Below are 27,990 nucleotides of genomic sequence, written 5' to 3'. Positions count from 1 at the left end.
CAATGGGTCAGCGAACTTTACTATGGTAAGAGTGTGATGTTACAGATCAGATCATCTCTGATAGCTCCCAGGTTTTTTAAATACTCACATTACTACATCATCCAGTGTCAAGGGCAATGACTTCAGCTCTGTTGGGACAAGATCCAAAAATCAGGGACAAGAAAAAACAGGTGAAAAATTTGTTTTATTTAAAGAAAAAAAATGCTTTTTAAGTCACATGGTGGACATTGTCATGGATGATCGTCTTCAGGACCACAAATGAATGTGGTCAGGATAAACCGGAGATATGCCATGTAGTTTGTGAGTCCTGCACCATCCTTTATCACAAAAGCAGCACTAGAGCTGATATCTAAATATATTCCCATGACATTTGTTACATTATTTTGCTGATCACATTGGTTTATTGAAGCAACAACTCATCAAAACATTACATATTTGCAAATGCAGACACTTAACAGATGGTGGAGACTGTAACAAAAGTGACAAACGTGAGAGAAAAGCCCTTATATATGTGTGCAACATTCAGCTGCTTTATTCACACACTTTTTTTTTTCTTTTTTCAAATGGGAACCATATGGACTATTAAGTGTTATAACCAGAAATGCAAATTTGATAAGCACCTGACCACCTGTCTTAAAGTTCAGTTGTAAACTGGAGTGAGCTCAGCTTTAAATGTCCGTTCATGGTAAATATAAACAAAACATGACCTTAATTCATTTGCTTATCCCTCTCACAGTCACAATTCAACAAAGATACTCTTTTATTAGATATTTCCTTAATATTTGCTTTCTAGCTGTTTGAAATTTTGATTTCAAAGGCAGAGAAATGTTGTTATCCCAGATGCAAGGTCTTATGTATTTCATATTAACAAATTAATGATGCAGATTACATCATTTTAGTACCTGACACAGATTTATCACCTTTGGTGTCCAGATCCCCACTAGTTAGGCAGACTGATTCCATCTCATTTCCTACAATATGGACAAGACTAAATATATTAAGCCTCACTTTGAAAAGTTCATTTTGTTATTACACAGTAAGTGTCCACAATACAACCAAGCAGTCACACACGAGCACTGAGTGCAAACAGCAAAAAATAAATAAAACTGGCAATTCAAAAAAGCTGTCCTTATATGCTGCAAACGATTTTTCCTGTGAGGTAAATATTGTGAGGACTCCCTCTTGTGGTTTCTGTGTTAAATTAAACTAGAAATACTGATCTACAAGCGTAGTCACTCATGGATTTCTCTCCTCATTGATGCGATTCTGTGGCACAACAACATATCAGATTCAAAATGACTTAAAAGCAGCTAAAACAACCAAAAACCTGGAAGTCTATGTTATCGATCCAGAGGCCCACAGTTCTAGTAAAAAGTAGCCAGTGGTGCAACAAACTTGAATCCCAGAATAGATTCACGGTTCAATGTAGAAAAAAGGGGCTAGGTTAAACCACTCACTCACATCTTCAAAAAAGTACAGCGACACGCATTCAGAAACTTCAAAATTTCAAGAGAGAGAAAGAACAGGGTAGTAAACAGTGATTGTGTTCTATGAGCAGGTGGCTGGTAGCCATGATCATCTTTGGATTGCGTTCTGCTGGTACAGTGTGATGGGTGGTAGCTGAGGATGAGGATGGTGGAGGGGAGGTTGTGTGTAAAGACAAAATTCAATAGGATCTTTTTTCTTAGCCCTGAGCTGGTGAAGACCCTGTGTGCAGGGGTCTGACATTTACACCAAAAGGGGGTTAAATTCCCTTCCTGAAATGTAGCAAAAGTTCAAATGCACTAGATTGGTAATTTTAGTCCATGAGTGACTGGATCCTTCAGTGGCAGGCCGGTGAGACTGGATCACATGAGGCAGCACTTGCTTTTGTGGTTGTGTGGGTCTTTGAAACGCAGTCTCTGTTTGGGGCGGTACTTCTCCAGGTACGTTAGCTGCTTGCTGTTGATGGCGCCCCGGCGTTTCCTGTGGGTCAATTAACACCAAATACACTTTAGTTGTATTAGTTTTTTTAATCAATGATTTTTCCATTTATAATAATAGTAATAATAATGATATTAAACGCACATAGACAATTTAAATAATGTTTAACCCCTAAATCATTAATAATTTGTTTATAACAGTTCTATTTTAATGAAAAACATGTATATATTAAACACACCTACAAGTTTCTACCTATAAAACATACAAGTATATGTACTTAAAGTAAATATTTACCAACATGCAAAATATTTTGACTTACTAGGATTTTAAATGTTTGTTAAATGTATACATGCATATATACACACATGCATATACATTAGGAGCTATATAAAAATTATATATTAATATACTAATATACATTTTAAATATTAACATCTTAATATCTTAATATATACACAAAATTAATATAGAAATGTATCAGTAATATACAAAATGTAAATGGAAAAAAAAACTAAATGTATGGAAATATATGCATATACGAACATTAATGATTATTTTAACCAGTTATATTTTATTGATTAATTTTTTTCTGTAATGAATTAGCGCTGTGTTGTGTGCTACTGTTGTATGTCATAATGGTGTCAGTGCATACTGCATTCATCATTTTTTTACTTCAGAATTTGCAATAAATTGTTTGTTGTATAATTAGCTGTGAGGCATTAACGATGCACATTATCAGTGTAGCATCATTTACTGTACTTGTACTGTATCCCTCACTGTATTGACCGGGTTGTACAGCGGTGTTGGTAATGTATTGTTAGCTGTAATGTATACTTACTGTCTAATCAATTGAATGGCGTCCTCATATTTCATTCCGCTCTCTATAAGTGCCAGAGCCACCAGCACTGGAGCCCTGCAACATATACATACATGCACAGTGTTTAATACCAGGAAACAGCTTTTGTGTGTGCACAGCCCACAGAAAAAAATATGTTTTCCAGAAAAAGTGACCCATTCAGCCCTTCTCAGCAAAGGATACCACCTTATGCATGAGAGAACAGGTCTACAGTTACAGTATGTTGCATTTTCTGAATGGCAAGACTCATTATTCTACAACTTAAATTACAATCTATTCTAAAGCTACTGTGTGGCTTCAAGACTTGATATACAGTAACCCTGGAAGCCCAAATACCAATTCATTTAAAAAACAGTAACAACACATTCTTCAACAAGTCACACAGGTTTAGAATGACATGAGGGTGAGTAGATGACAATCTTTATATCTTAAAAAGACAGCCCAACCATAAATGAAATATGATATAATAAATGAAAATGTATTATAATGCACTCAAGCTTATGTTTGTCCATACAATGGTAGCCAATGGGAACCCAAATGTTTTGGTTTCCAACATTCTTCAAAATATAATTTTTTTGTGTTTTGCATAGTAAAGGAAGAACTATCCTTTTAATGACATTTAATTTGAACAGCAATTCATTTTAAGCTATCATTCTAAATGTTCACGGAGCAGCTTTCACAAATGTTTTTTTTTTTTGTATAAAAAAAAAAAAAAAACTAAAACTAAACGTCATTATGTGCTAATCTAAGGATTACTAAAATAAAATACATTTTGATTTGAAAAGTGTGCCATTCCCTGTCAGAGACCTTGTCTATTTCTAGCGTTGACGCTCAGGGTCCTGACAGCTCTGAAGTCTCCGGAGTGTGCCCTTTTCCAATACGTAACAACACAAACTCATCCTGCTAAAGCAAACATTGGCGCTCTGTCAAAAACTGCTGAGGGCTCCCACAGGAGCTGCGATCTACGTCAGAGAGGCTGGTGCTTAACCTGTCGGCAGAAGCGGTCAGGGTGGTCAGAGTGGGAGGAGGGCAGGCAGGTTAAACCGGACTGTCCTTAGCCTACCACTCCTGCAAAGCCATCACATTTAGGCATCTGGATCAAGAATTCAAGCACCACTGCTTAATTAGTGTATGTCTGTTTTGACAGCTAGCTGGATAAGAGGGCAACATCGTGACCAGGATTCCTCACTGAAAAGAGATACGAAGGAGCAATTAAGAGAGCTGTTGCTTATTCTCTTCCTATTTCAACCTTTGTTCTTTGAATAATAAACCTGGATTAATATTGTGTGTCTGTTTGGATGGTTGGTTTTGGCACACAGCGGTCAGGCAGGGAGTATAGGTTTGACCTGGAGAGGACATGGGCCAAGAGTGAGAGGCCTGTCGCTGAGGAATATTTGGGGAAAAGCCCCCCACACAAAAAAAAAAACTAACAATGATGAGAAACCAAATGTAAACAGCAGAACACAAACACTACACTTACACAAGCCACCTTAAAGCTCTGCCAGAGATATTAGCAACATTTCCATTCTTACATAATTTTTTTTTTTAAATCACGTAAAATATATACTTTATTTCAGATTTATTTTCAAATAAATTTCCAAGTCATTCAATTATGAAAACAATGTAATAGTTTCATTTCAGTCAACATAAGCAACACTGATTTGAATGGCCATTGTTCACACATATCTAGATATCTCCCAATAATCCTAAATATAATTGGATAATTATACAATTATACTAGTATAATTATACTTATACTTACTAGGCTGATATTTCACCCAATTTCTAATCAGAATCATCAGGTACATTTACCTAGGTGAGTGTATTTTTGCAAAAACAGTCATTAGGTGTCACATCCCCAACCAAAATAGAGTTGTTTTGAGTTGCCAGATTTTTCCACTGTGGAATTTTAGTGCAAAAAAAACAAAATACAAAAACAAAACCTAATTCAGTGCGGGCACAGAATGGCTTGGCATACTGGCTAGATAAGGTTGTGCTCAATTCTTAACATATCACACAGATGGCTATAGCTTTTGAGTAGCACTTCTGTGATAACAGAATAACTTGACACTCACCGGCCCAGTCCGGCCACACAATGCACAGCCACACAGCAACCTGGATCCTCACAGAACTTATTCTTCAGCAGACTAAGCCAGTCATCCACGATCTTAGTAGGAGGAGGTGCACCGTCATCGAAAGGCCAATCCTGAGGGAGACAAACAGAAAGATGATTTGACATCTATTATCACTATGGATTACTACATGTCTGTATGTTACTATATTTCGAATTGAAAGGGAAAAACTCATATTGAGACACACCAAATACTAGCAGATAAGATAAAAGGGAACAAGGGGTAACAAATGACTCCAGTCACCACCAGCAGATGGTGCTCTATAAAGCTTCAGCATTATGCATCATTTCAGATTCACAGTAATCTGCAAATCCCCATAATGATTCCTGTGGGATTTTCACAAATTCTGCAAGCGTAAACATGGCACGTTCACTCATCCCGTCAACTCCAGCAGTTTGATCAGATCTGTCAAGAACAGCTCGATTTAACACCATGTGCAAGAGCTGAATCATCAGAAATGTTGAATTATGCAACACCAGAAACGGAATGTTTACAACTTTACTCAACAAGTTGTTTCATCAAATTCATTAGGTACTTAAAAGTTCACACAAAAATGAGACTATTTTCATGTTCTCCCAAACCTCTGTGATGTTCTTCAGTGGAACACAAAATGTTTCATTAGATTTTGACCATGTATTAAAGTCAATGGGTTTAAAACAGCATTTGACCCAACAGACTTTAATTTAATTGTAAATAATCTTCAAAATGTCTCCATTGTGAGAAAAAAAAATGTAATTTCGGTTTGAAGCAACATGAGTTTGAGTAAATGATGGATGAACTTAAATTTGACATGGTAAACTTCTCATGTTCTTAATTTTAGGACTTGATCTATGGTTTGATTATCATATGCTTTACACGCTTCAGAAAAACATTGAGGGTTTTGATAAATGCTTGAGCAGATCAGAACAAACACATTCAGTCTAGGCACAATCTGACTCGCACGCAGACATTAAAGACTTTTATCTTTACAGGGAGCTTTTCATGGAGGCCTGGATCTGAATGATTTTTTAAAAAAAAACACAAATGTGCTGGGTCAAAATACACTGAAAAACTACGCATGGTGTTTTGCATTGCTGCTTTCTCAGAAAAAGGAGACATTTATAGGGAGTGAGCTACGGAGAACGTTTTCTACGAGGACCATCTATGAGAATCTCCTGGTTTAAAAATAACTTTTTAATCCACTAAGAGGTTAATAGGCCCCTCCTTGTCTGGTATGTCAACAGTAAGCTATTAATTCCAGGAGTCCATTCCCAAATGGAAGTGCTCTGTACTCTTGCCAGGGCACACCAACTCCAGAACAGGCAGCGTGGGGCCTAACTGTAGAAAATGCCATGGCTTTTTCTCGGATCACATACCTGCTATAGCTCAAGCAACTCGAGCGTCTGCTTACAAGAGAGCAGGAGATGTTTGAGGCACCTATTTTTCTGTCAACCAACACATCAGTTTCATTGCTTCCTTTAAAGGTATTCTTCTTTTTAAAACTAATACATAAGGCATAAGGCACATAAAATGTCAACCAATCCTCTCACTGATCTGTTTTCTCATAAAAAAAAAAGCATTTCATGATCTTTCATGATCTATAAAATCATTAAAATGGTAATGTCAGTACGATTTATATTTTTTGGTTTGTTTTAAACAGAGTATCTAGCCAGGGTTACCTAAACTCGGTCCTGGAGGGCCGGTGTCCTGCAAAGTTTAGCTCCAACCCTAAGTAAACATACCTGAAGCAACTAATCAAGGTCTTAGTAGGCATACTAGAAACTTCCCGGCAGTTGTGTTGAGGCCCGTTAGAGCGAAACTCTGCAGGACAGTGGATTGTCCACCCCTGATCTAGACTTTTTACCATCTTATGTTTGTTCTACGAGACAAATGGGATCCAACGGTGCAAACATGGTGCGAATAACCATTTAAATCCATCTTGCAGTTGCTTGAATTGGAGAGGAAATCCTGTTCCAAGTTTTGACCCCCTGCAAACCTTTTTTGTTTTGGAAGGCAGAAGTAATCACTTTGTGTACATATATATATATATATATATATAAAATACAGACACTACCACAGAGTCGGTAAACAGAAAGAGAGAAAGCATACAGCAAATAAAGTAAATATGCAGAGAAAACTAAGTAAGCCATTCTGAGGTTGTACTGTGGCATTCAAAATACCACTCAAACAGTCTGACATATCAACTTCTGTTTCATCGTGAGAATGTGTGGCAGGATGTTATTCTGAACAATGGAAGAAATTTTGCAATTCTGGTTTGCAGCACTGGTAGTGGTGCAGCAATTAGATATTTCTCTTTTAAAGCTAAAGTACACTAAAAACCTTTTTTCCACACAAGCTGAAAATGCAATCACAACTATACTGGAAAACTATACTTCACAGGCAGAATGATTAAAGTTTCAAAAGTTTGCAGCAAGTATGATTTTTTTTAAGTATTTGAAAAAAGTATTTTATGAAATATATTCCTGGGATGGCAAAACTGAATTATTACTCCAGTCATCAGTGGCACATGATTCTTCAGAGATCATTAACATCTCTTCTGATCTGGTGCTCAAGAAACTTTTTTTCCCGGAATTCTTTGAAGATGAATAGAAACTTTACTATCACTTTCGATCAATTTAATATATCGTTTTTCCAAAAAACATTAATAAAAATCTTCTGACATAAAATATTTTGATAGGTAGTGTAAATGCTTTCTCTGATTTTAAACAGTGCAGACCGGACTTGATTTAAACAAATTTTTTTCCAAAATGTGCAATTAAGGTATTTTTTTTCTTCTCCTGGTAGCATTAGCAAACATTATGCACACATTATGGCTCTATGAAACTATCAAAACATTTCTCTGTTACATTCCTGACTAGCCCAACAACAGCAACCTTGTCTTGGTTTGTTCCAACCAATAGCAGACAGAGCAGTATTCTGCAAAACCCTTTTGAAAATGGTCATTATTTTTGGAATTATGTTTTGTGACGTGACTGATACAGAAAATTAAAACCTTTTTTTAAACTTTAAGTAACCACATTTCTCAAATTGATCTTCTAAAATTTTGTTGAGGAAAAGCTATAGAAATTATTCAAACTAAGAAAAGGCACTAAATCCTGTATATGTCATGTTTTTTTGATAGAGAGCCAAGGACTTAAACATTACATCTTTTCCAGCTGAGCATATATTCATTATCGGTGTTTCAAACAGACTCCGTAGTCAACAGTGTTTCTCTCTTACGGAAACTGACTGTTATCTTGATGGCACAGAGGAAGAAACTGATTTACATAACTTCTCATGCACTTTGCAGAGTTTTTAAAAGTAAAAACTGAGATGCACCTGCATCCTGGAAAAATTCACAGTGACCTCAGGTTAATCTAAGAAGCTTAGCTACATTTCTAGAATTCTTAAACGCATAGAGTAAAATATGTAGAATCATGTATATTTCTTCTAATTTAATGAGAAGTTCAACAGTGAAAGAGCACAAGGGTGACAGGACTTAATAAAAAGCAAAGGGAGAGAGAGAGATCAAGCTCCCTTTACACTGCAATGGTAACAGGGAAATGTTAACAATCCAAACTGAAAACACATGTAGACTTTGGATGAATGGTAGATTTAGGTGAAGAAAGAGAAATATCTTATGTTTGGCAGAACGTTTTAGGATTGTCTCCTCAAATGTGGAGTTAGTTCCCTCTGGAGCACCAGACAGAAAGCAACCTCATCTCACTTCAGTTGACATCATATCACGTGACTGAGAGGCCAATTCAAACAGCATGTGTGTTCCAGAACTAGATGAGCACTGAAGGGCTGTGGTCTGTGCTTAACAGGATGATCCTACATATAAATCCAGACAGAGGCTTTACATGGTATCATAGGGAGCCAATCACCTTCATATCACTAATGTGGTACCACAAGTACCACTAATTACAACAGCATCACTGCAGAATAGCAGGAGTGTTAATTAAAGTAAGGGAGGCATGGAGTGACACTGCCATGATCGGGAAATAATCCAGGATTATTACATTTAGGTGACAGAGTGAGTGTGTGCACATTAGACACACATATACTGAATGTACTTCTACAAAACAGAAGGTCAAATGCATCTAAAGACAGAAAAAAAGACAGAAAAGCCAAAATACTATGCAAAGTCCCTTTAAGGCAAGTCATGTCATGGGGAAATGAATGGGGAAACATCAAATTCTCCAAAACCGTTCACTAAGCTTACGATTACATTTTGAAATCACAAATGAAATCTGACAACAACTGTGTCATAAATGTTGTTACTTTTGCTCAAATACCATTATAAAAAGCTTATTACAAAAAAAAAACACTTCACAGGCGACACTTAATTACAATTTGACAAAGAAATATATCTCACCATGACAGTAATTCCATCCTTTTCCAGCGGTGTCTTATCATAGGTGATTTCACACACACGCACCACTGTTGTTGCCCCATATTTCTTCAGATCCTGATGAAACAAGATTGCACAAGTTTTGAGGGACAAAACAGAGTACATTTAGTATTTAATGTAGGACTCTGAACAAATGTTTTGAAGTTTGTTCTTGGTTGTGCTCCATTTATGTGCAGCACTTGTCACATCAGAGTAGTTTTGAACTTTTTCAGAGGAGGAAGTATGTGATCTTTCATGCTTTAAAATGATCATGTCTGAATGGTCTCTCACCTCAATGAAGCTGCTTAATGATGCATTGGTTGGGTTGTGCGTGATAAGGAAGCGCATTTTTTTGTAGCAGACCTCGACAGGAGCTGGACGGTTCATCCTGGTCATGCTGGTGTCCCCTCCACACTACAGAAAACCGAACACTCCCTCCAGGCCAGGATCCACAGAGTTCCACTCACAGTATGGCACTACTCTGACCCACAACAGTGCTACAGCAGATTCACTATCACAGTGAAGGTTTCAAGGACTTGCAGGATCCTCTATGATAAATCACTACTACTCAGTATATAAAATTGAAAGCTGCATTTCTTGGAAATTAGAGGCCCCAAGAGTCTTCCTCTTCCAACAAATCAACCTCTTCCTCTTTAAAGGGATACTCTGCCGGGCCACTAGATGGGTGGAACAGTGTCCGGTAGCAAAATGCCAGGTGCCGCAATGCCAATTAACCCATTTGGCACAGAGCAAAGTGGTCATTCAGGAAGACCAGCAAGAGAAGAGCACAGACAATGTTTCTCTGTACATTCAGTGGCAGATTTCGGGCAGATCCACCCGTGATCAAGCGTTACGATGTTGTGCGTGGCAGTAATCACCGCTGCCCTGCCGGAACTCCATTAACAAACAAGAAGCTGGAGGAGAAAGCTGTTAAGAGAACAAAGAAGACAATCACATACAAATCCATAAACAATTTTTCTATATAGTAATATAATATAATATATTATATAAGGGGATAATACATAACTTAAATGATTTTAGCATTAACATGGATTAACTAGTTAATAACATATGTTCTCAAATCATATTAGATAAATTAAAATAAATCAGACAGCACAATAGAAGCAGAATTTGAAACAAACTCATTGAAGAAGTCCCAATTAAAGGCACATCTCACCTCAAAATTAATTAATCACTTATTAACCTTAAAAGATGTTAGTGATCATCACAGTCACTATTCACTTTCATTGAATATCAAAAATAGGCACTGACGTCTGATGATGATCTTTTGTGTTCCACAGAAGAAATAAACTACTTAAGGGTGAGTAAATGATGACAGAATTTTAATTATTGGGTGAAATAACTCTTTAAAAATGACACAAGACACAAACTTAGAATTGCATACTGTTAACCGCAGACAGTTTGACAGCAGAGAAAACAGCACTCACCTGTGCCAACTTCTCAAACAATGAGAACTTCACATAGATGCATCAAAAACAAGAAATCACACCATTTAGTTCAAGAAATGAAGGGAGAAAGAAGCAAAAACACAAAGAAACTTCAGTTGCATGCCATTTTCCCAATAACACACATGAGAAAATCATGTGGAACTACTGTGTCTGATCTCCCCATGACTCGTGAGAGTTGGCTCCCTTTACCTTTATGAAAGGCTGCTTCCCGCTCGGGATTAAGCCCAGGGCTCTGCTGGGAACAGCGGCGGGTGAACAGTTGCTATCCGTAATAACCGATTCTGCTCTGAACCAGTCCAGGCTGCCCTGGCTTGCCATATGACAGTGACAGGACACTCTGCTAATGTCACAAACAAATGCACTCATAATGCTCTTAGGAGGAGTGAAGACCAGTCCACCCCCACCTCTCTCTCTCTCTCTCTCCATCCCAATATAAAAATAGCATGGCCAATGTACCTAATAGGTTTCACAACATACGCTCTTGTCTGATGTTTTTAGTGGCTGGTTGAGAAATAATACACACTTCATTTCAGCACTGCAACAAGAATGCAAAGAAAGTACTTCCATGAAACGTTTACTGGACTGTAGTTTAAAACTCACATACTTCCACACTCTGCCCTGTCATTTTAGCATGTTCACAACATGATTGAAACAAGAAAGAATATATAAAATTACCTTCAAGGGATATTCTCAAAATTGTGTCAATTTACTCATGCCCGTGCTGTTCTAAACCTGTGTGATATATTTTGTTAAAATTCATCCAACTTCTTTCTTTCTCATTTCAGTAGATGAGCAACAGAACATTTGCTCAACAGTGGACAGGATACCTCAATACAGACAGTGACTTTTTTCAACATGAGGTTATCATTCTGATACCCATGATCAGAATGACACCCCTTTAGTTACCCTGCCACTCTTGTTGAGGGCTTAGCACATCTTGAGCCAAATCCTTTTACATAAAGCTGGAAGGCTGGACAGGCCTCTCTGCCCACTAGTGCGGTGTGTGTTTCCAGGTGCTCTGTCTGTTGGCTCTGGAGTAAATACAGATACTCCGACCTGTGAATGTACACTAATCTGGACTGCAGGACTCTTATTTATTTAGCTAGGTAATTTTTGTTCCTTTTTAGTTTTCAAGATGTCCTTAGTATTCAGGCGTATAGCTTAAGATAAATTTCAGACAGCAAACAGAGCGGAGAAAGAGAAAAAATAATCAATTAATTTAAAAAATGACCAGCCGAACCTTATAAAGAACCACCTAACTGTGCAAGCATTTGTCCAACAGCTCCTGAATTAACCACACTATGTGATCAACAAGGCTTGTTAGTAAACAGGTTTACACAATTGGTGCTCAGCAAAAATCCCCTCCCCTCCAGAAGTTCTGGCTTGGCTTAAAAAAAGACCAATTAATTGAAGGATTAAATGCAAATGACCTCATCAAGGGCAAGTGTTCCAAGTGATCAAACAACAAACACAACACATGACTCTTCTGGGCCAGAACTCTCACCAAGCAGAAAGGGCAGATTGTAACCAGAGAGAAAAAGTCATACAGAAATCTATTTAAGCAATATGGAATCAAACACTATTTTGTGAATACTGTCAAAGGTAAAAGGCTTTTCAGCAGAATATTATACATTCAAGAATGATCGAAAAATTATTCTGGAAATAAACATTTTGGAATGAATACATTCTGTAATTAATCTATACATTTTAATTAATTGTAAAAAAAAAAAAAAAAAAAAAAAAAGATTAATTCTAAATTTAAACATCCTGGAATGTTTTATTTATTTATCAGTTTATTTAACAGGGACAATGCAGTATAACATTGCTACAGTTTCATGCAGCCGATGCTCTACATATAGGCTTCTAGCCAATGGCTTATTTGCAGCCCTAGTCCCTGGTTAGGCTAAAAAAAATAAAATATAAAAAAAAAATAAACAACTAATTCTATGTACAACCATCAATGTTCACATATCTGCTTTTGTTTGAACCACTTTTTCAGTTTTGTTTGAAAAATATTCAACTGTGTTTGCATTTTCAATTCAGCTGACAAGCTGTTCCATAACAATGCACCTTGAACTGTAAATGTAGATTGTGCAAATTTAGTTTTTCTCTGTGGTGCTATACAGTTCTGTGTAGTTGCACCTCTTGTAGCGATCCCCCTACTACTCTGTTTTGATATTAATTCGCATATAACTTTTGGCGCAAGATTGTTTAAACATTTAAAAAACATTTTAATAACAAATGAATTTATAAAATTTTCAAAACTAAGCAAACTATATTTTTGTAAAATGCTACAGTGATGCCATCTGGTTGGTTTCTTATCCAAAACTTTTAGTGTTTGTTTATATAGGGATCTAACAGGTTTAATAGTCAGTTGAGAAACCTGACTCCAGACAGTCACACAGTAAGATAAGTGTGAAAAAATCATTGCATGCATGTATAACTTGGCTGCTTTCAATGATAAATATGGTCTAATCATGTAAAAACAATTCAGATTTGTTTTGATTGTTCTACATAGCTTCTTAACATGCATATCAAATTTCAAATGAGAGTCTAAAATAACACCTAAATATGTAAAATGATTAACCGTTTCAATTTCCTTTTGATTGATCTTAATTATAAAATCACTCATTTCCTTCTTTCTGATTGAAAAACACATTGAGACAGTTTTTGTACAATTCAGGGTCAAACAACTGTTCTGTAACCACTGTGTCACACCAATCATTTCATTTGTTAATATTTCTGCGGCTAAACTTGGAGTCTTTGCAGATACATAAATGACTGTATCATCTGCATATAACTGACATTTTGTTTGCATTTCTGTTGAATACTTAGGCCTAAAACCAAACTGTTTAGAATAAAGTAAATCATGTTTTTCTAAATAATTGATAAGTTGTTCAGCTACCAATTTTTCAAAATTTTTGAAACTGCAGGAAGAATAGAAATTGGTCTATAATTCTGAACCTCATCAGCTGATCCTGCTTTGAAAATTGGAGTTACAATACTAGTTTTCCAATTTGAAGGGAATTTATTTTCTCTAATTGATAAATTTATCAGATTTACCAAGGGCTTTATCAAACAAGCACTATATGTTTTTACAAATGCAGTATCCATTCCAAATATATCTTTAGCCCTTGAGTTATTCAGTTGATTAATAATTTGAAGTATCTTATGTTCATCAACCTCAGAAATATGAAAGGATGAGGGTGTGCCATTTATTACATTTTGAAAGTGAAGTGAAAGTGAAAGTGAAGTGACATTCAGCCAAGTATGGTGACCCATACTCAGAATTTGTGCTCTGCATTTAACCCATCCGAAATGCGCACACACACAGAGCAGTGAACACACACACACACACTGTGAGCACACACCCGGAGCAGTGGGCAGCCATTTATGCTGCGGCGCCCGGGGAGCAGTTGGGGGTTCGATGCCTTGCTCAAGGGCACCTAAGTCGTGGTATTGAAGGTGGAGAGAGAGCTGTTCATGCACTCCCCCACCCACAATTCCGTCCGGCCCGAGACTAGAACTCACAACCCTTCGATTGGGAGTCCAACCCTCTAACCATTAGGCCACGACTTCCCCCTAGAGGTAGTTGTATAGTTTTAAAACGCATAGCAAGCTCTTCCACAGACTGAGTAAAATATCTATTAAATTCATTGGCAATTTCAGTGCTATCAGTACTTAATCTACCATTTATGTTCAGCTCCACTAAAGGTTTTCTTTGTGTACCCTCTTTTTTAGAAAGTTTATTTATACACTTCCAAAGAGATGAGCTATTTCCTCCTGATTCTGTAACCAATTGCTCAAAATATGCAGTTTTTGCCTTCCTCATATCACTAATTACTTTATTTCTTAATGATTTAAAATGTATAATATCTGTCTGCGTTTTTGTAAGCAATGACTTTTTCAAAGCTATATCTCTCTTTTTCATTAGTTGATAGATATCTGAATTTAACCATGGTAGAGATAAATTTTGTCTACATTTTAGCGGTTGTGTGTATTTTTGAATAGTTTTTTCAATAGTTCTCATCACAGTTTCAGTGTTTTTGTCCAATTCACCATTTTGTAATACATCATCCCAATTTATGTTTTTCATATCATTTTCAAATTTTAACATGATTTTTATGTTTATGATGATGATGATAAATTCTGGTACTAGATATTTTGGAATCACTAAAAGGAGAGAGAGGGGCTACATGTGGCCTAGGCTGTTATCCATGTTGACAAACTATCCTAATCACAGCAGGAACAATAAGAATCTTAGATTTATTAGAATTCACCAGATTCTAATGAATTCAAGTTCTAGAGTTTTCACGGACCTATGAACAGAACTTCATCTGCTTAATGAAGGCAATGTGTATTGAAGGTAAGAAGTGATATGGAACACTTCCCCTCTGGCCCACTCAGCTATGCTCAAGTAACCTCTGCGCAAGGGCTCCCCTGGCACGCTCTGCTAATGCCAATGGGCAGCAAATGCCACACTGGCAGCATCGAGACACACTTTCTAGATCATGCCTTGGCAGCACATTTGGAGATATTAGTTTTACTTTGTAAAATTTCAATATGATCCTTTTTTAAACTCGGTTAGTTTACCCAAAACGACTAGACGCATTAACACTCTCACACTCATATTTTAGGATTTTGTTTGGAAAAGGGAATACATTTTGAATGAGATGGCCACTACTCAAAGAGTGCAGGAGGTGTCAGTTCATTGAACAGGTCTGCAGGGGTCTTCCTGTTGGTGGGGCTGAACCTGTATTTGACGGGTTAGAGTGTGTTGCCGACTGGGCTGGCTTTGTTCTGCCTCGGTTCTGCACTTGACTGGAGAAGAACTCCAGGGCACGAAGCCTTCATGGCCACCTGTGTTCTAAATATACCTCTTCCAGCTGTCACCTAATAAATTTAGCCAGATCCGAAATGAAGTGGGTCGGGAGTTAAAGATAACTGTGGACTTGTTTTGAAACATGACAACCATCTAAAAAAAAGCTACTCAGAAAGGTCTCGACTTTTACAACTGGATTAAATAATTAGTCTGGGAGAAAATAATTAATAGCTCAAATTTCTTCGCCTTGTAACCTTATAAGGTTGGACATCTGAGTACAGATTCCTGGGAACTGAGATACCAGGTGCCATACCAAGAATTAAAATGACTGCTCAATCAAAACTAAAAGTTTCATGCAACATTATGACTCAACCCAAATAGGAAAGTCAAACAAGAATAACACAGGGCTCCAAATCGTGACTAAAACGTTCACATTAGTGACCAAAAGTACTAAATGGTGAGTGAAGTTTTTGCTGAGGTCACCACTGGTGACTAGGCCTATGTATTTACATGTAATAACTTACATTTCTTGCATGTAATGCATTTTTTGTTGTGTACGTGTTTTAAACTGAGACAATGCACATCAACGTTTTTGTGGATAAAAGGGTTTCAAACAGTTCTCATCTCTGCCATACAGAAGCATTGTTGCACACCTGCTAAACGCAGCTCAGTTGTGCAGCGCGAGAGAGATCGAAATGACAGAGATGTGCAAAGTGAAAGTGAGGAAAAGCAGCATCTGATTCATGCACAACTTGAACAAACTACAACAGGTAAAGCTGTCAGCTGTGTGGATATTGGCAATATCATTAACAATTCTCATTTATTATTACTAATATGGCATCTTCTTATCAAGATCCTAGTGTATGCCTGTTCTGTTTATGCGTGAACTTCATTATTTGAAGTGCACTCACTGTCCAGTAATCGCAAAAAGCTTTGTGCTTTGTTACTTTTTAATAAATAAAGTATCAGCTTTAAAATGATTCCAGATTCATAAACATCTAACAATAAAAACAGTTTTGGCACTCTTTAATGTGGTAGGTACAATCGTTTAAAAGTGCCTCAGTTCAAGCGGCAAGTGAACCTATTTAAATCTTTCTCTTTACTACTATAGTAGCCTACGTAATAAAGATGAAATAACATCAAAACTAGGGCTGCACGTTCTCAAGTTTTTCATTAACCGTTAACCGAGGCCCTTAGCGGTTAATACTCGGTTAACCATAGTGTGCCATAGTAACCATAACCATAGTAATTTCCGGACATTGGCCGAAAAAAAAAAAAGGAATGTCCGACAAAATTTAATCTCTCCGGTCAAATTGTCCTATTAAAACTGCCTAATAATGCCGCCCATTAACACAATCTGAATTTGAGAATAAGCCTAAAATGTATAAGGCAAAAGGTAACAAGCAGACTCCGCGGCCGCCTCGCTAAGGCTATGACTATGTTTGACACGTACAATATTTGAAAATCGATAATTATTTATTTATTTATTTAAATTACATTTATATCTGAATTTATGTCAACCTATAGACTTTCAAATATCAAAATGTCATGAATTAATATGTATTTTTGTACAAAATGACATATAAACATATTTTCCTATTATACTTTGCCTGAAAACGCTTCCAACAAGGCGTCGGTTCTATTTCTAGCATGCACGCGTCGAGCCGCGACTGAGCCGCGCGTCTCACGCAGGCAGTCGGCAAGCTCTAACCTGTTAACATGGGAACCGAATTAAAAACAGACACGCCACGCATCCAGTTTGTCCTGACCGGCCTAATGATGCCCGGGTGTTGGCTGATGAGATTACAACAACGAGGTTGTACTTGAAGTATATCTAAGCACTGTATTGCAATACTTGCATTTTGCCCCGTCACTCGTATTAGCCCGCTTCATATTAGAAAAATGACTTCTTCTTGTGGACATTACAAATGTCTGGGAGCGCTCTGGCGGTCTCTGGTGGTGCAAAAATGTATTACAACTAAATTCAATTCACGCCATTGACGTCACTTAACCGAGCAAAATGTTTCACTCGGTTACACAATTTTTAACGGTTAATCGGTTAACCGGTTAACCATGGACACCCCTAATCAAAACATATGCTATTTTATAAGAGAGACAGCTTACTGAAATGTAACACACAGCTTACAATTAATGACTATATTTCAAGTTGGAAAAGACATTTTTGGAAAAGACCCAGGTCATCTACAAGATGGATTAAAATGCTGATAAAGTCAAGAAAAGATAAGACATAAATACATGGCTTAAATGTTAAATGTTAAAATGTAAAAAAGAAAAAAGTTTATTCTGTGGCACCTATAAAAATAATTTGCTGCCCAAGTTTTTTTCTTATAGGAGCCAATGGCTCCTTACTCAGTTTTTTGGTCTGGAGCCCTGTAACAAATCTGCCCTCAGTACCTACAAGAAACTTTACTTGAACAGAACATTTAGGCTACATACATTTGCATTATTTATTTGCATATTTTACATACACTTTCATTCAAAGCAATGCATTCGGGGATACACATTCAATGTGTTCTCACTCATTTAAACTCTTACACCATGGCCAGCATCATGCTCTGCCAACTAAGATACAAGAACACCTAGTGCAAACCTGTGCTTATTTTAATAACTGCAGGTTGTAACACAATGCAATTATTACCTTTGACAGCATGCAAAGAGCACCCTGCACTAGGATAAGGTCACCATGACCAAAACAAGCATGCATACTGGTTTGAGAAAGACACAAAACTGATGAGAGGTGGTTCAATTTTCTTAAAGTGCATTCATTATAGGCTATGAACATGCTAAATTATTTGTGGAATATGGGCAAAGGACATGATGTCACACCCTAAGGCATTACACCTTACTCTACTTTCCCACAGAACTAAAAAAATCATGCTGATTCAAAGTCTGTATTCTTTGTTTTGAGCCAAGAGGCCAATCTGTGATGTTATATTCTCTACTGGTCAAATATTTTTACACTATACAATTTTGCAGTTCAGAGTTCAACAAACTTAAACATTGGTACACAGACACTATTTTATAAGGCACTCATTAAATCAGATCAACATATGATATGGCTAATTTTTTGACACTCTAATGTGTTAAACACGTCCACACATTCACATGTTGTACTGCATGTAAGTGTGGTGTGCAAATTATTACCAGGCTTATACGCACAGGGAAGCACTTAAGAGGCAAAACTGTACCACATCTAGAGGACCCAATCATTTGATTTTCAACAGACGTAAAGCAAGCATATGCTATTAGTGAAACCACATGGAAAGCTGGATGTAAAACTCCATTACAGCATTTCCAAACAAAGGCAAACATACACTGACAAAATCATTATTCAGATCTCCACAAAATTAGAAATCATGTTCTGAGATATTCACTGGGTTCTAAAACAGAGAATACCAACTTACATTTTGGTTAAGATCAGACAAAACTCAACTTCACAATGCTGAATAAGTGCTTATGTCCAGATGAAGATCAATAACATTCCTGATTTCAGAGGAGCAATTTCACTATCAATCAGGAGTCTATCAAACTCTTAACTTTATTACCTTACAATGTCTTGCAGAAACTAAAACAAGATGATTTAACACAATGAACTTGGTTTTGCAGACTACAAAAGATTTTTCCATATGCATCTGTGTTTGTTCTCTATAGCAACATCCCTGTGATGTAACAAGAGATCTGGGGTTTTATCCTTATCCCTTCTGACCTGCAGGAACCAGTGTCCCTCATAACAGAAGAGAGATACAGTAGGTGGCCAACCAAAATGAGCTTTTGATAATGAGTTGATATTGTTTGAACAATTGTTGGCTGAGCTGGGTCAGCCTTGGGACCAGCAGCCGTCAGCATCTCAGGGTGAAAACGTCTAACATGACTTCTTAAGTTAGTCGTATTCCCAACATTTTTGTTAATAAATGCACTTTAAAGGTGTTTCTTAAGTGCTTTTGTTTAGTTTTTGCATGGTGTGTTAAGTTATTATTCATTTTGCAATAAAGATGTGTGGAATACAAGCAGGTGTCTTATTGTTTTGTGTATTTTTATTAAGAATAAAATAAATTAACCCATGATTAATTAAAAAAAATGCTACTGAATTGCCGCTAATTACAGTGAAAGTAAATTGAGACGTGTGCATGTCTGCACGACCGCATTTTCGGCCACCCGAAATCCCAGACACGCAACCCCGGTGACACCGGGATTACCGGTTTTTTTACACGTCAATTAACCGGTGGAAAAAATCCGTCACCGCAACATCCATAATTCTGCTCCTTCTACGAGCCTGAAACACTATCAAACTTGCCCTGGACCAGAGGGCAAACTTTATTATGGAGTCCTGCAATATCTAAAAAAGAAAGAAAGTCTTGACATTTTGCCAAGTATGGTAACCCATACTCAGAATTGGTGCTCTGCATTTAACCCATCCAAGTGCACACACATAGCAGTGAGAAGTGAACACACCATGAACACACACCCGGAGCAGTGGGCAGCTATAGATCAAGCGCCCGGGGAGCAACTGGGGGTTCAGTGGCTTGCTCAAGGGCACTTCAGCCGTGGGTGTTGAGAGTGGAAGACAGCGCTGTTCATTCACTCCCTCCCAACTACAATTCCTGCAGGCACCGAGACTCGAACCGGCGACCTTCTGCTAACTAGTCCAGCTCTCTAACCATTAGGCCACAGCTCTATTTAGACTGAAAGCAGCAATAGCCACATCCAACCTCTTATCAAATAGCATTTAGGAAACTTGTCAATCAATTTATGTCTCTGAGAAGTCACTGGATGTTCTCATGGGCTCTCCAAAGGAAGATAGAAATAACTTTTATCTTCCAGATGGGTCTTAACAAGCCCCTTTGGGTATGCCTTTAAGTACAAGCCCTACTTATTCAGGCACTTCTCCTTCCCGAGAGCAAGAGTCCAGTGACAGCCCCATCTGTCTAATGCAACTCAGCCTGTACTGAAACATTTCACACCATTGCTCCAGATCTGTGTGAAATATATCAGACTTGCCCAAGATTGTCTCACATGAGCTGGCAATGAAGGAAGATCAAGACTGCACACCAATAGGTTAGGAAATTGCTATCAGTAGCTTTGTGTTTATAAAGATATAAGCTCAAATCAGTTACAGGACACAGAATCAGATCGCTGACTCTCTATTGCAACAGAGAGCATCATTAGCACAACAAGCAGTACATAGAGGACGACATCAAAAAACAACATGTGAAGCCTGTTGTTATGTGTATATCGGTTGCTTCAGAATAAGGGCAGACTGCTTCTTAGGAATGGCAACAGTAAGGAATTTAACTATTTAACTAAGCTTTTAATGATTGTTTTACTAATTTTGAGGAAGAAACATTTTCAAATTCATATTTATTTGTTTCCCTCAACAGTTTATGTCCAAATAACAGGTTCTTGGTTCATTTCAAATAAGATGAGACAAACATAATATCTTGTAGTTTATTGAGCGAGTCAGTAAGTAACAAATGATTTGTTCCTATACACAAAGGATTTGTAAGGCCCCGAAACACCAAGAGACCCCCTTGCTCTCAACAATTACTTAGTTTTAGTTTTGTTTTTGATTTTGACCAGGGGTTATGAAAACATGAATGTTCCTCACCTTAATGCTGTTTACCTTCACCCTTTCTATGTAACGTCCAAATCAGTCAAATCATGTAACGTGACTGCCATATACGGTCTCCTGCCATTCTTGTTCGATACAAAAAAAAAAAAAAAAAAAAAAAAGTTAAGTTCACAAGAAGAGACACTGTTGCCCAAGTGCTTTCCGTGTGAATGAATCGAGATGGACTGAAACACTGACACTTACACACTACTATTTTGCGCTTTGTATGTAACAATGTCCATATTGGTGAGTTTTCACTAAACATAGTCAGTTAATTGAAAATAAACCGTTTGAAAAGTAATTGAATGCTAGTCAGTATGACAGCATCCTACTGTATAAACCAGCTGCTGTCTGTCATCATGTAATCAAACAACAAAAGAGAATGAAGTAATTATTCACTGCTCTTCATTGAATATTGTATTACTTTGTTATGAATCAATATATACATTTATGTTAAATTTATATTGTGAAGTCTATGCAGTTCTTTATTTTTACATTTGATTATCCCCCACCCCCAGAATCAACTGTCTGACATGCATGTCCCTGTGTAAACTGCATGAGAAATAAAACTGCAGGGAGCATTCTCAGTCCCCTGGGATATCTCTCATGATATTGCATCACCTCAAAATCCCTAAGCACATAATAACTCTAGTTTATACTTGAGCTCAGGGGCTTCCCAATTGCCCTGTGGACCACTGTTTGTTTTTTTTGAGGCGGGGTTGCAAGCCCTGCACGAGATGAATGCAAACGATGCTTGCAGATCTATTCCCACCAATGAAAGATACGTACAGTAGTAGAAAAACTCTATGAGATCCCTAAAGCAAGCATTTCCCCTCATTGTGTCTATGTACACTGGCCACAAGGAATCCCCTGGGAGTGTTAGGACACCAGCTTGTGCTCTATCTCTCTCACTATCAAGTTTATACTGCTCTCTCTTTTTGACTTCACCACCATAACTATTTATCTCCCTGTGAGGCACTCACTGCCCTTTTTCCCTCAACTACCCCAAACACATGCAGCCACACACAGTGTCCAGATCTCCAGCATATCACCTAAGGGACAGTGGGAGAACTATGGAGATATCTCATTAAGAAAGCATTCAGCCTTAGGAAATGAACCCTTCTATATGTTTGTGTGTATGTGTGTGTGTGTGTGTGTGTGTGTGTGTGTGTGTGTGTGAGAGAGAGAGAGAGAGAGAGAGAGAGAGAGACATATTCTGGTGATGACTACTGTAGGATCAACTATGACTTAGACTAGGGCTGCACAATTAATCATATTTTAATCTCGATAACAATATCCACCTTTCTCGATTAATTAAAACTAATAATCACGATATTGGCTGGTTCATTATTTATCCCGAAACGTGTTTTTAATTTGGCATTTGCATTATTTTGCATTGCTAACAAGTCTTCACTAGCATTCATGCTTGTGGTTGCCAGATTTGAAGAACTTTAAGGGCCAAAACAGAGCTTTTCTCCTTTAAGTAGGGCTGCACAATTAATCGAATTTGTAATCGCAATTACAATTACAGATGACACAATTATGTAATCGTTTAAAGGCACAATTACACAAAAAAAAAAAGTTCACTTACATCATTCTGTGTGCATAAGATATGTTGTTGTTCTCTCTACAGATTATCTTAAGGGTTTTTTTTCCCAATTGTTTGAATTTCTTTGTTTTAATATAACATAATACCATGCATATATTTACTTTGGTTTGGTTTCTCAGAAAAAATAAAATAAAAATAATAATAATAATTATATATATATATATGATATTTGAGGCTTAAAAAAAGAGTGGAAGGAAGAGTGTTTTCCGCTGGTTTATTTTGATATAACAATATGGCATGCAGTGGCTTCAAACAATGGCATAAAGCTATTAAAAAAATTATTCAATCTAAATTGTGTTAATCGTAATATATAATCGCAATTACAATTTCAAGGGAATAATCGACAATTATGATTTTTGTCATAATCGTGCAGCCCTACCTTTAAGGATACACTTTATGCCCGGTGTTTTAATTTGTGTAATTTGGCAACACTGGCACAGACTTTCCTCATGCTTAGGACTTTGGACCCTAGTAAAAAAAAATATATATTTTTTTTTCCGGTTTAATTTCGGTTGCCGAACATTCGATGCATCCCTAGTCAGTATTGTAAAATATTATAAAAAAATTTATTTACTCCTGTCATGGCAAATATGCTTATTAGGTACAACAAACATTTCTTATTTTTATAGTCTGATGCAACCCACAAGGTTTATTTAAACATTATTCAATAGTACAATGTGGTGGACAAAAGAAACATTTAAACTCCTTAAATAACTAATTGAAGTAGTTTGATGCAACTCATTAGGCTTAATTTAACATTGGACAAAATAAATAGAAACATTTAAACTACTGAAAGAAGAAAACTTAGTAAGATCATGGTTATATCCACAGGTGCTGTTAAGACGGTCAGTAAATTAAAAAAAAAGCATTCTGATTACTGCGGGTGGATAAAGTAAATCATAAATGATGCCAATATTAAGTACAATATCATATACATTTTTCAGCAGGCAGACGATTAATTTGTATTTGTGTGTTCTCCTGGTCAGGAAGTTGCAGTGACAGAAACTGTGACATTCCAGATAAATTTTAAAAGGAGTAAAGCCTGTGTTAATGCTATTGAGTAGCTTAATATGGCCAAAGAAGATATTTTGTTTTATAAATAAATAGGGATGTAACGATTTACCAGTTGGTTGAGATGCTAAACAAATCGCGATTTAATTAATTTAGATTAAAAACTGCTCACGTTGCATGTATGCTGAATCTTTGTTTGGATCATGATTAAATGCAGTGGTTGCCTCTCATTTTAAATGGAAAGAGCACAGAAAAAGCCTTATTTTGTATATATATATATATATATATATATTATGCTCTATCTATGTGAAATCACGCACCTGATGGTATTTACTGCTGATTAGATAACCAGCTTTACTTACTAGATGCACATTAATCATCGGCCAATATATATCATGCATCCCTAGAAAAAAATATTAGTGCTTTTCTATAGTATTTAGTCTCAAATGTCAAGTATACATAAGATTGGTTTCTTTAAATGATAAAAATATAAACGTATTATAATGTTATACTAAAACTAAAATGAAAAAATGGGGGAAACCCTTAAGATAACACGCAAAAAGAAAGAAAAAAGCATCTTAAGCTAGCAGAATAAGCGGGTTTCTGATCTATTGTGTTTCTAGGTTTAGAAACATTCTCATATACATGAAGAAACTAATAAGTGTGAAATGGGGAGAACTAGTTATAAAAATGACTGATCCTTGCCCCCCCTTCGAAGACACTCTGTCACAATAGATGCCCTTACGAAAGCATTAATGTGGTTGAGTGCAATCTGATCGTGATACGATCGCTGGAAATTATCGTATTCACTTTGAAGTAAATGTTTCCTATTACAATAATGTGCTCAGTGCTTGTGTATATATACACTCCACCAAACACGTCCTGTAGTGTGCTTTCTAAATCCAAAGTATGACCTTAAATGCCAGTTTAAGAGAACAGGGACAACCGCTCCTCTGGGAATCGTAGCATAACCCTTTATTTGGCAACAGTGCACTTCTGAAACCTCAACTACTTTCTTCCCCAGAAACTGCCAAGCACCGTTAAAGTCAGATGAAGCAATTTTTATTGACAGGTAGAACTGCAGTGGGAGAATCCTGGAGCTGTTTTCTTCTATGAAACTACTACTATGTACCAGCAAGTAACATGTTTTTAAGACTCCAGCCCCTCGCGACTTTGTTCTCAGGGAGGAATTCCCAGCAGCAGGCTTCAGTAAATGCATGCTGGGTAAATGTCACATACCCTTGGGGGCCGACTTTCCACGAATGAAGAAGCTTGCTTTGGTTACTGCAATTCAGGTTGAATAACAGAAGCAACCCTCTAATAAAAAAAACACAAACAATAGCATCTGTGTTTAAATGGGAGACTCACAGGGAGGCTGAGGTAGTGCTAAGATTATGAGAAACACAAACATTAACACCCCCACCCCTTTATAATCTCTCCATTTCTAACAAAGCTTCCAGCTTTGCTCACATTTTCCTAATAAAAGAGGAGTAACTCACTTTCCTTGGAGGAAGTCTCCCCTTGCCCCATGCTGGCAGTTTACGTCATCACTTAAACCTCAGTGTACAGAGCCAAGAGAAACTGATCTAAAATTCCATTAGCATGAAGTGAACTGCAGGTAGGAGGAAACCCATCTCAGCCTAAACTCTTCCTGCCTTACTGATTAGAGATGGGTTTACCCTAATGGCCTGCACCTACAGGACATTTCCACTGCAGCAGTCCATGGTTGTTAAGATGACACAATGTTTGTTCGCTTAGATGCACACTTATAATAAGCAATGGTTGCAACACAAATTAACTATGTAGGAATGACAGGCTAAGTTACAAGTGCAAATGATCGTACCGTAAGGTTGTTTGTCAGTAAAACTACTACACTCATAAGCCCCTTTCACACTGCACGTCGGACCCGCAATATTCCCGTAACATTGCCTGGTCGCCTTCTGTGTGAAAGCAACCACGTCCCGGAATTGATTACCGAATCGAACCCGGGTCGGGGACATAGTAACATTGCGGTAATCGATCCGGAACGAGCGCTGTGTGAACAAAAGCCAGATCTAATTCGGTATCGAAGTGATGACGCGCGTTATCGCGCGACTCTTTTACCGGCTGTTTTGAAGGAAGATCAACATTCGCGACGAAAACATATGTGCAAACTGTAATGAAGCAGAGATCAGTTAGTTCCTCACTTTCCGCGCTGACGCCGAGATCGTTTGCTTGCTTCAGTTAAAGTATAACGTGCCAAGCGTTGTCGACTCGTACATTACACGTCACGCGCTGATGTCACGTGTCGTTACGGGATCTTCAGGGGTTGTGTGTGAAAGCACGCACATATACCGGGTCATCACTGGCAGTGTGAAAGTGCCAAATCTAGCGACCAGGCAACAATTACAGGAACACTTTACCCCTGTATTTGCCGGAATGGCAGTGTGAAAGGGGCTATAGACAACATTTATGTAGCACCTGCAGTCAAAAACAAGACAAATGAGTTGACCTTCAGAGATTTCTCACTTCAATGGAAGTGGCAGGAATTTCTTTATCAGGACTATTTCTTTCCCGCACAAGTATAGAGATTGTGTTTGCAAGGCAGTTTTAATGTTTACAGTGTGTTGCTTGTTCATACACTGCATTTTAGCCTTGTTTTCAATTACAAATATCTAAGCATTCTTAAGACAAGATAAATTTATCAAACAAGGAAAATGACAAATATATATATATATATATATATATATATATATATATATATATATGGTCTAAATCTTGTTTTCTGTTTGAATTAAGTTTATTTTTCTTTCCCAAAAATAAAAGAAGTGTTAAAATATGTTTTTAGATGGCGTTTGGCATGTCTCAACAAAGGACTATTTCATGTCAACTACCCAACTACAAATCAAACATTTTAAACCCTGAAAGCTTATCAACTGATCCACTCAAATGTCTTGTATAAATGTGTGTCTCTTTTATACACTTGTTCAGGATTTTACACCAAAGTTAAAATCAATAACAAACCAAAATACAAAAGTAGACTAAATGCTCATTCTGTGCCAACGCCTAAAAAACACATTAGAAAGATGGAACATTAGAGCCAATAATCCACACAAATCACATCTCATCCACAACAACTTTGTGTTCCCTTCTGCCAGCATTTATCTGAAAGTCAACTACACCTGTGAAGAAAAACTGAAACATGAACTCGAGACAGATAACCTGGCACAATAAAGCTCTTTAATCTGGGAAGATCTCTTCCTGAGAACGCAAATCGTGACAAAAGTAGAATTTAATCATCCGGCTATTCGAGAAAGAATTCATTTGACACGATACCAGACAAAGAGATCGCACACATGCACAAACCAAGCCTGATCACAACTTGTTTTTTTTTTTTGCGATACTGAGTTACAACCAAATTCAACTTGTGCATTTTATCAAGGCAATTTTTATGCACAACCATGATTTTCTTTAACTTTCTCCATCGTTATGCGATGGATGGATGCTGGTATGCATCCAGCTGTGCCCCAATCAAAACACAAAAGTGAGGCTGAGTTTCTAACGGAACAATACATATACATTTATTATATATGTGCTGCTAAACAAAATATAAACACAAATGCTTATTATAATCGGTGTTGTGTAAAAGAAATACCTCCACACACCTCGTTAGCAGCGCGCTAACGCTAACAGCCCCTCAACGCTTTTGTTCTGAAAACGCCGGTATCAGACGACCACTTTCCTTGACAAATTAACTTTCCACACCGCATGAAAACCACATTCACAGCATAACATGTCGGGCGTTTACATATGTTGATGACATATTACATATATGTGAGAAGTTATTGACTGTAACAGCTTCAAAACTAAACAAATGATCAGCGCGCGACCGCCGTCAAAAACACAAGTCGCAAGGATTACCAGAGCACACACGATTTCACAAAGCGGTTAAACACTTAGTTTTATCTTAGTAGACGACTTTCTGGAGGTTTTTATATAGATTTGTCATACTCACAGATTTGTCAGACTCGCTCCATGTGATTCAGCGTGTATCCGTCTGTGTTTGTTTGAGTGGATGCGCGCACGCAAGCGCGGAGATTCCCCTGCTGCAACCATGGAGACGTAGCGTCACCCAGAGCAACCGAGAGGGGAAAAGAACATTAAAATAAAATTTCAATAATGACACTA

At 37.3% G+C, this 27,990-nt stretch overlaps 1 protein-coding gene across 4 annotated transcripts; it reads right to left on the bottom strand.

Moving 5' to 3' along the window:
• Positions 1–204: 204 nt before the first annotated feature.
• On the bottom strand, positions 205–27,938 carry LOC113081693 (protein tyrosine phosphatase type IVA 3-like). 4 transcript variants are annotated; one of them, XM_026253719.1, is made up of 7 exons: positions 10,942–11,064; positions 10,732–10,758; positions 9,575–10,210; positions 9,269–9,361; positions 4,855–4,985; positions 2,762–2,836; positions 205–1,965 (listed from the first exon to the last, which is right to left on the bottom strand). In XM_026253719.1, exons 3-7 carry the CDS (start codon positions 9,677–9,679, stop codon positions 1,848–1,850), a joined length of 522 nt encoding a protein of 173 aa, XP_026109504.1. In that variant the 5' UTR covers positions 9,680–10,210; positions 10,732–10,758; positions 10,942–11,064; the 3' UTR covers positions 205–1,847. The 4 variants fall into 4 exon arrangements, with proteins under 4 accessions (XP_026109504.1, XP_026109505.1, XP_026109508.1 ...); XM_026253720.1 differs by lacking the exons at positions 10,732–10,758; positions 10,942–11,064 and adding an exon at positions 27,818–27,938; XM_026253723.1 differs by lacking the exon at positions 10,732–10,758 and having other exon boundaries at positions 10,942–11,086.
• Between the last annotated feature and the right edge of the window lie 52 nt (positions 27,939–27,990).

This window comes from Carassius auratus, unplaced genomic scaffold (genome assembly GCF_003368295.1).
Source record: "Carassius auratus strain Wakin unplaced genomic scaffold, ASM336829v1 scaf_tig00035021, whole genome shotgun sequence".
Taxonomy (NCBI): Eukaryota; Metazoa; Chordata; class Actinopteri; order Cypriniformes; family Cyprinidae; genus Carassius; species Carassius auratus.
Note: the sequence above shows the minus strand (reverse complement) of the source record. Positions and strands in the feature narration are given on the sequence as shown.

What these genes read in the sequence shown, in the direction of transcription:
- LOC113081693 (XM_026253720.1), bottom strand. Translation starts at nt 9,679, where the DNA reads ATGACCAGGATGAACCGTCCAGCTCCTGTCGAGGTCTGCTACAAAAAA. An exon ending in CATTAAGCAGCTTCATTGAG is followed by an intron (nt 9,362 to 9,574) that starts GTGAGAGACCAT and finishes TTGTTTCATCAG; the next exon opens with GATCTGAAGAAATATGGGGC. An exon ending in GCCATTCAATTGATTAGACA is followed by an intron (nt 1,966 to 2,761) that starts GTAAGTATACAT and finishes ATTGACCCACAG; the next exon opens with GAAACGCCGGGGCGCCATCA.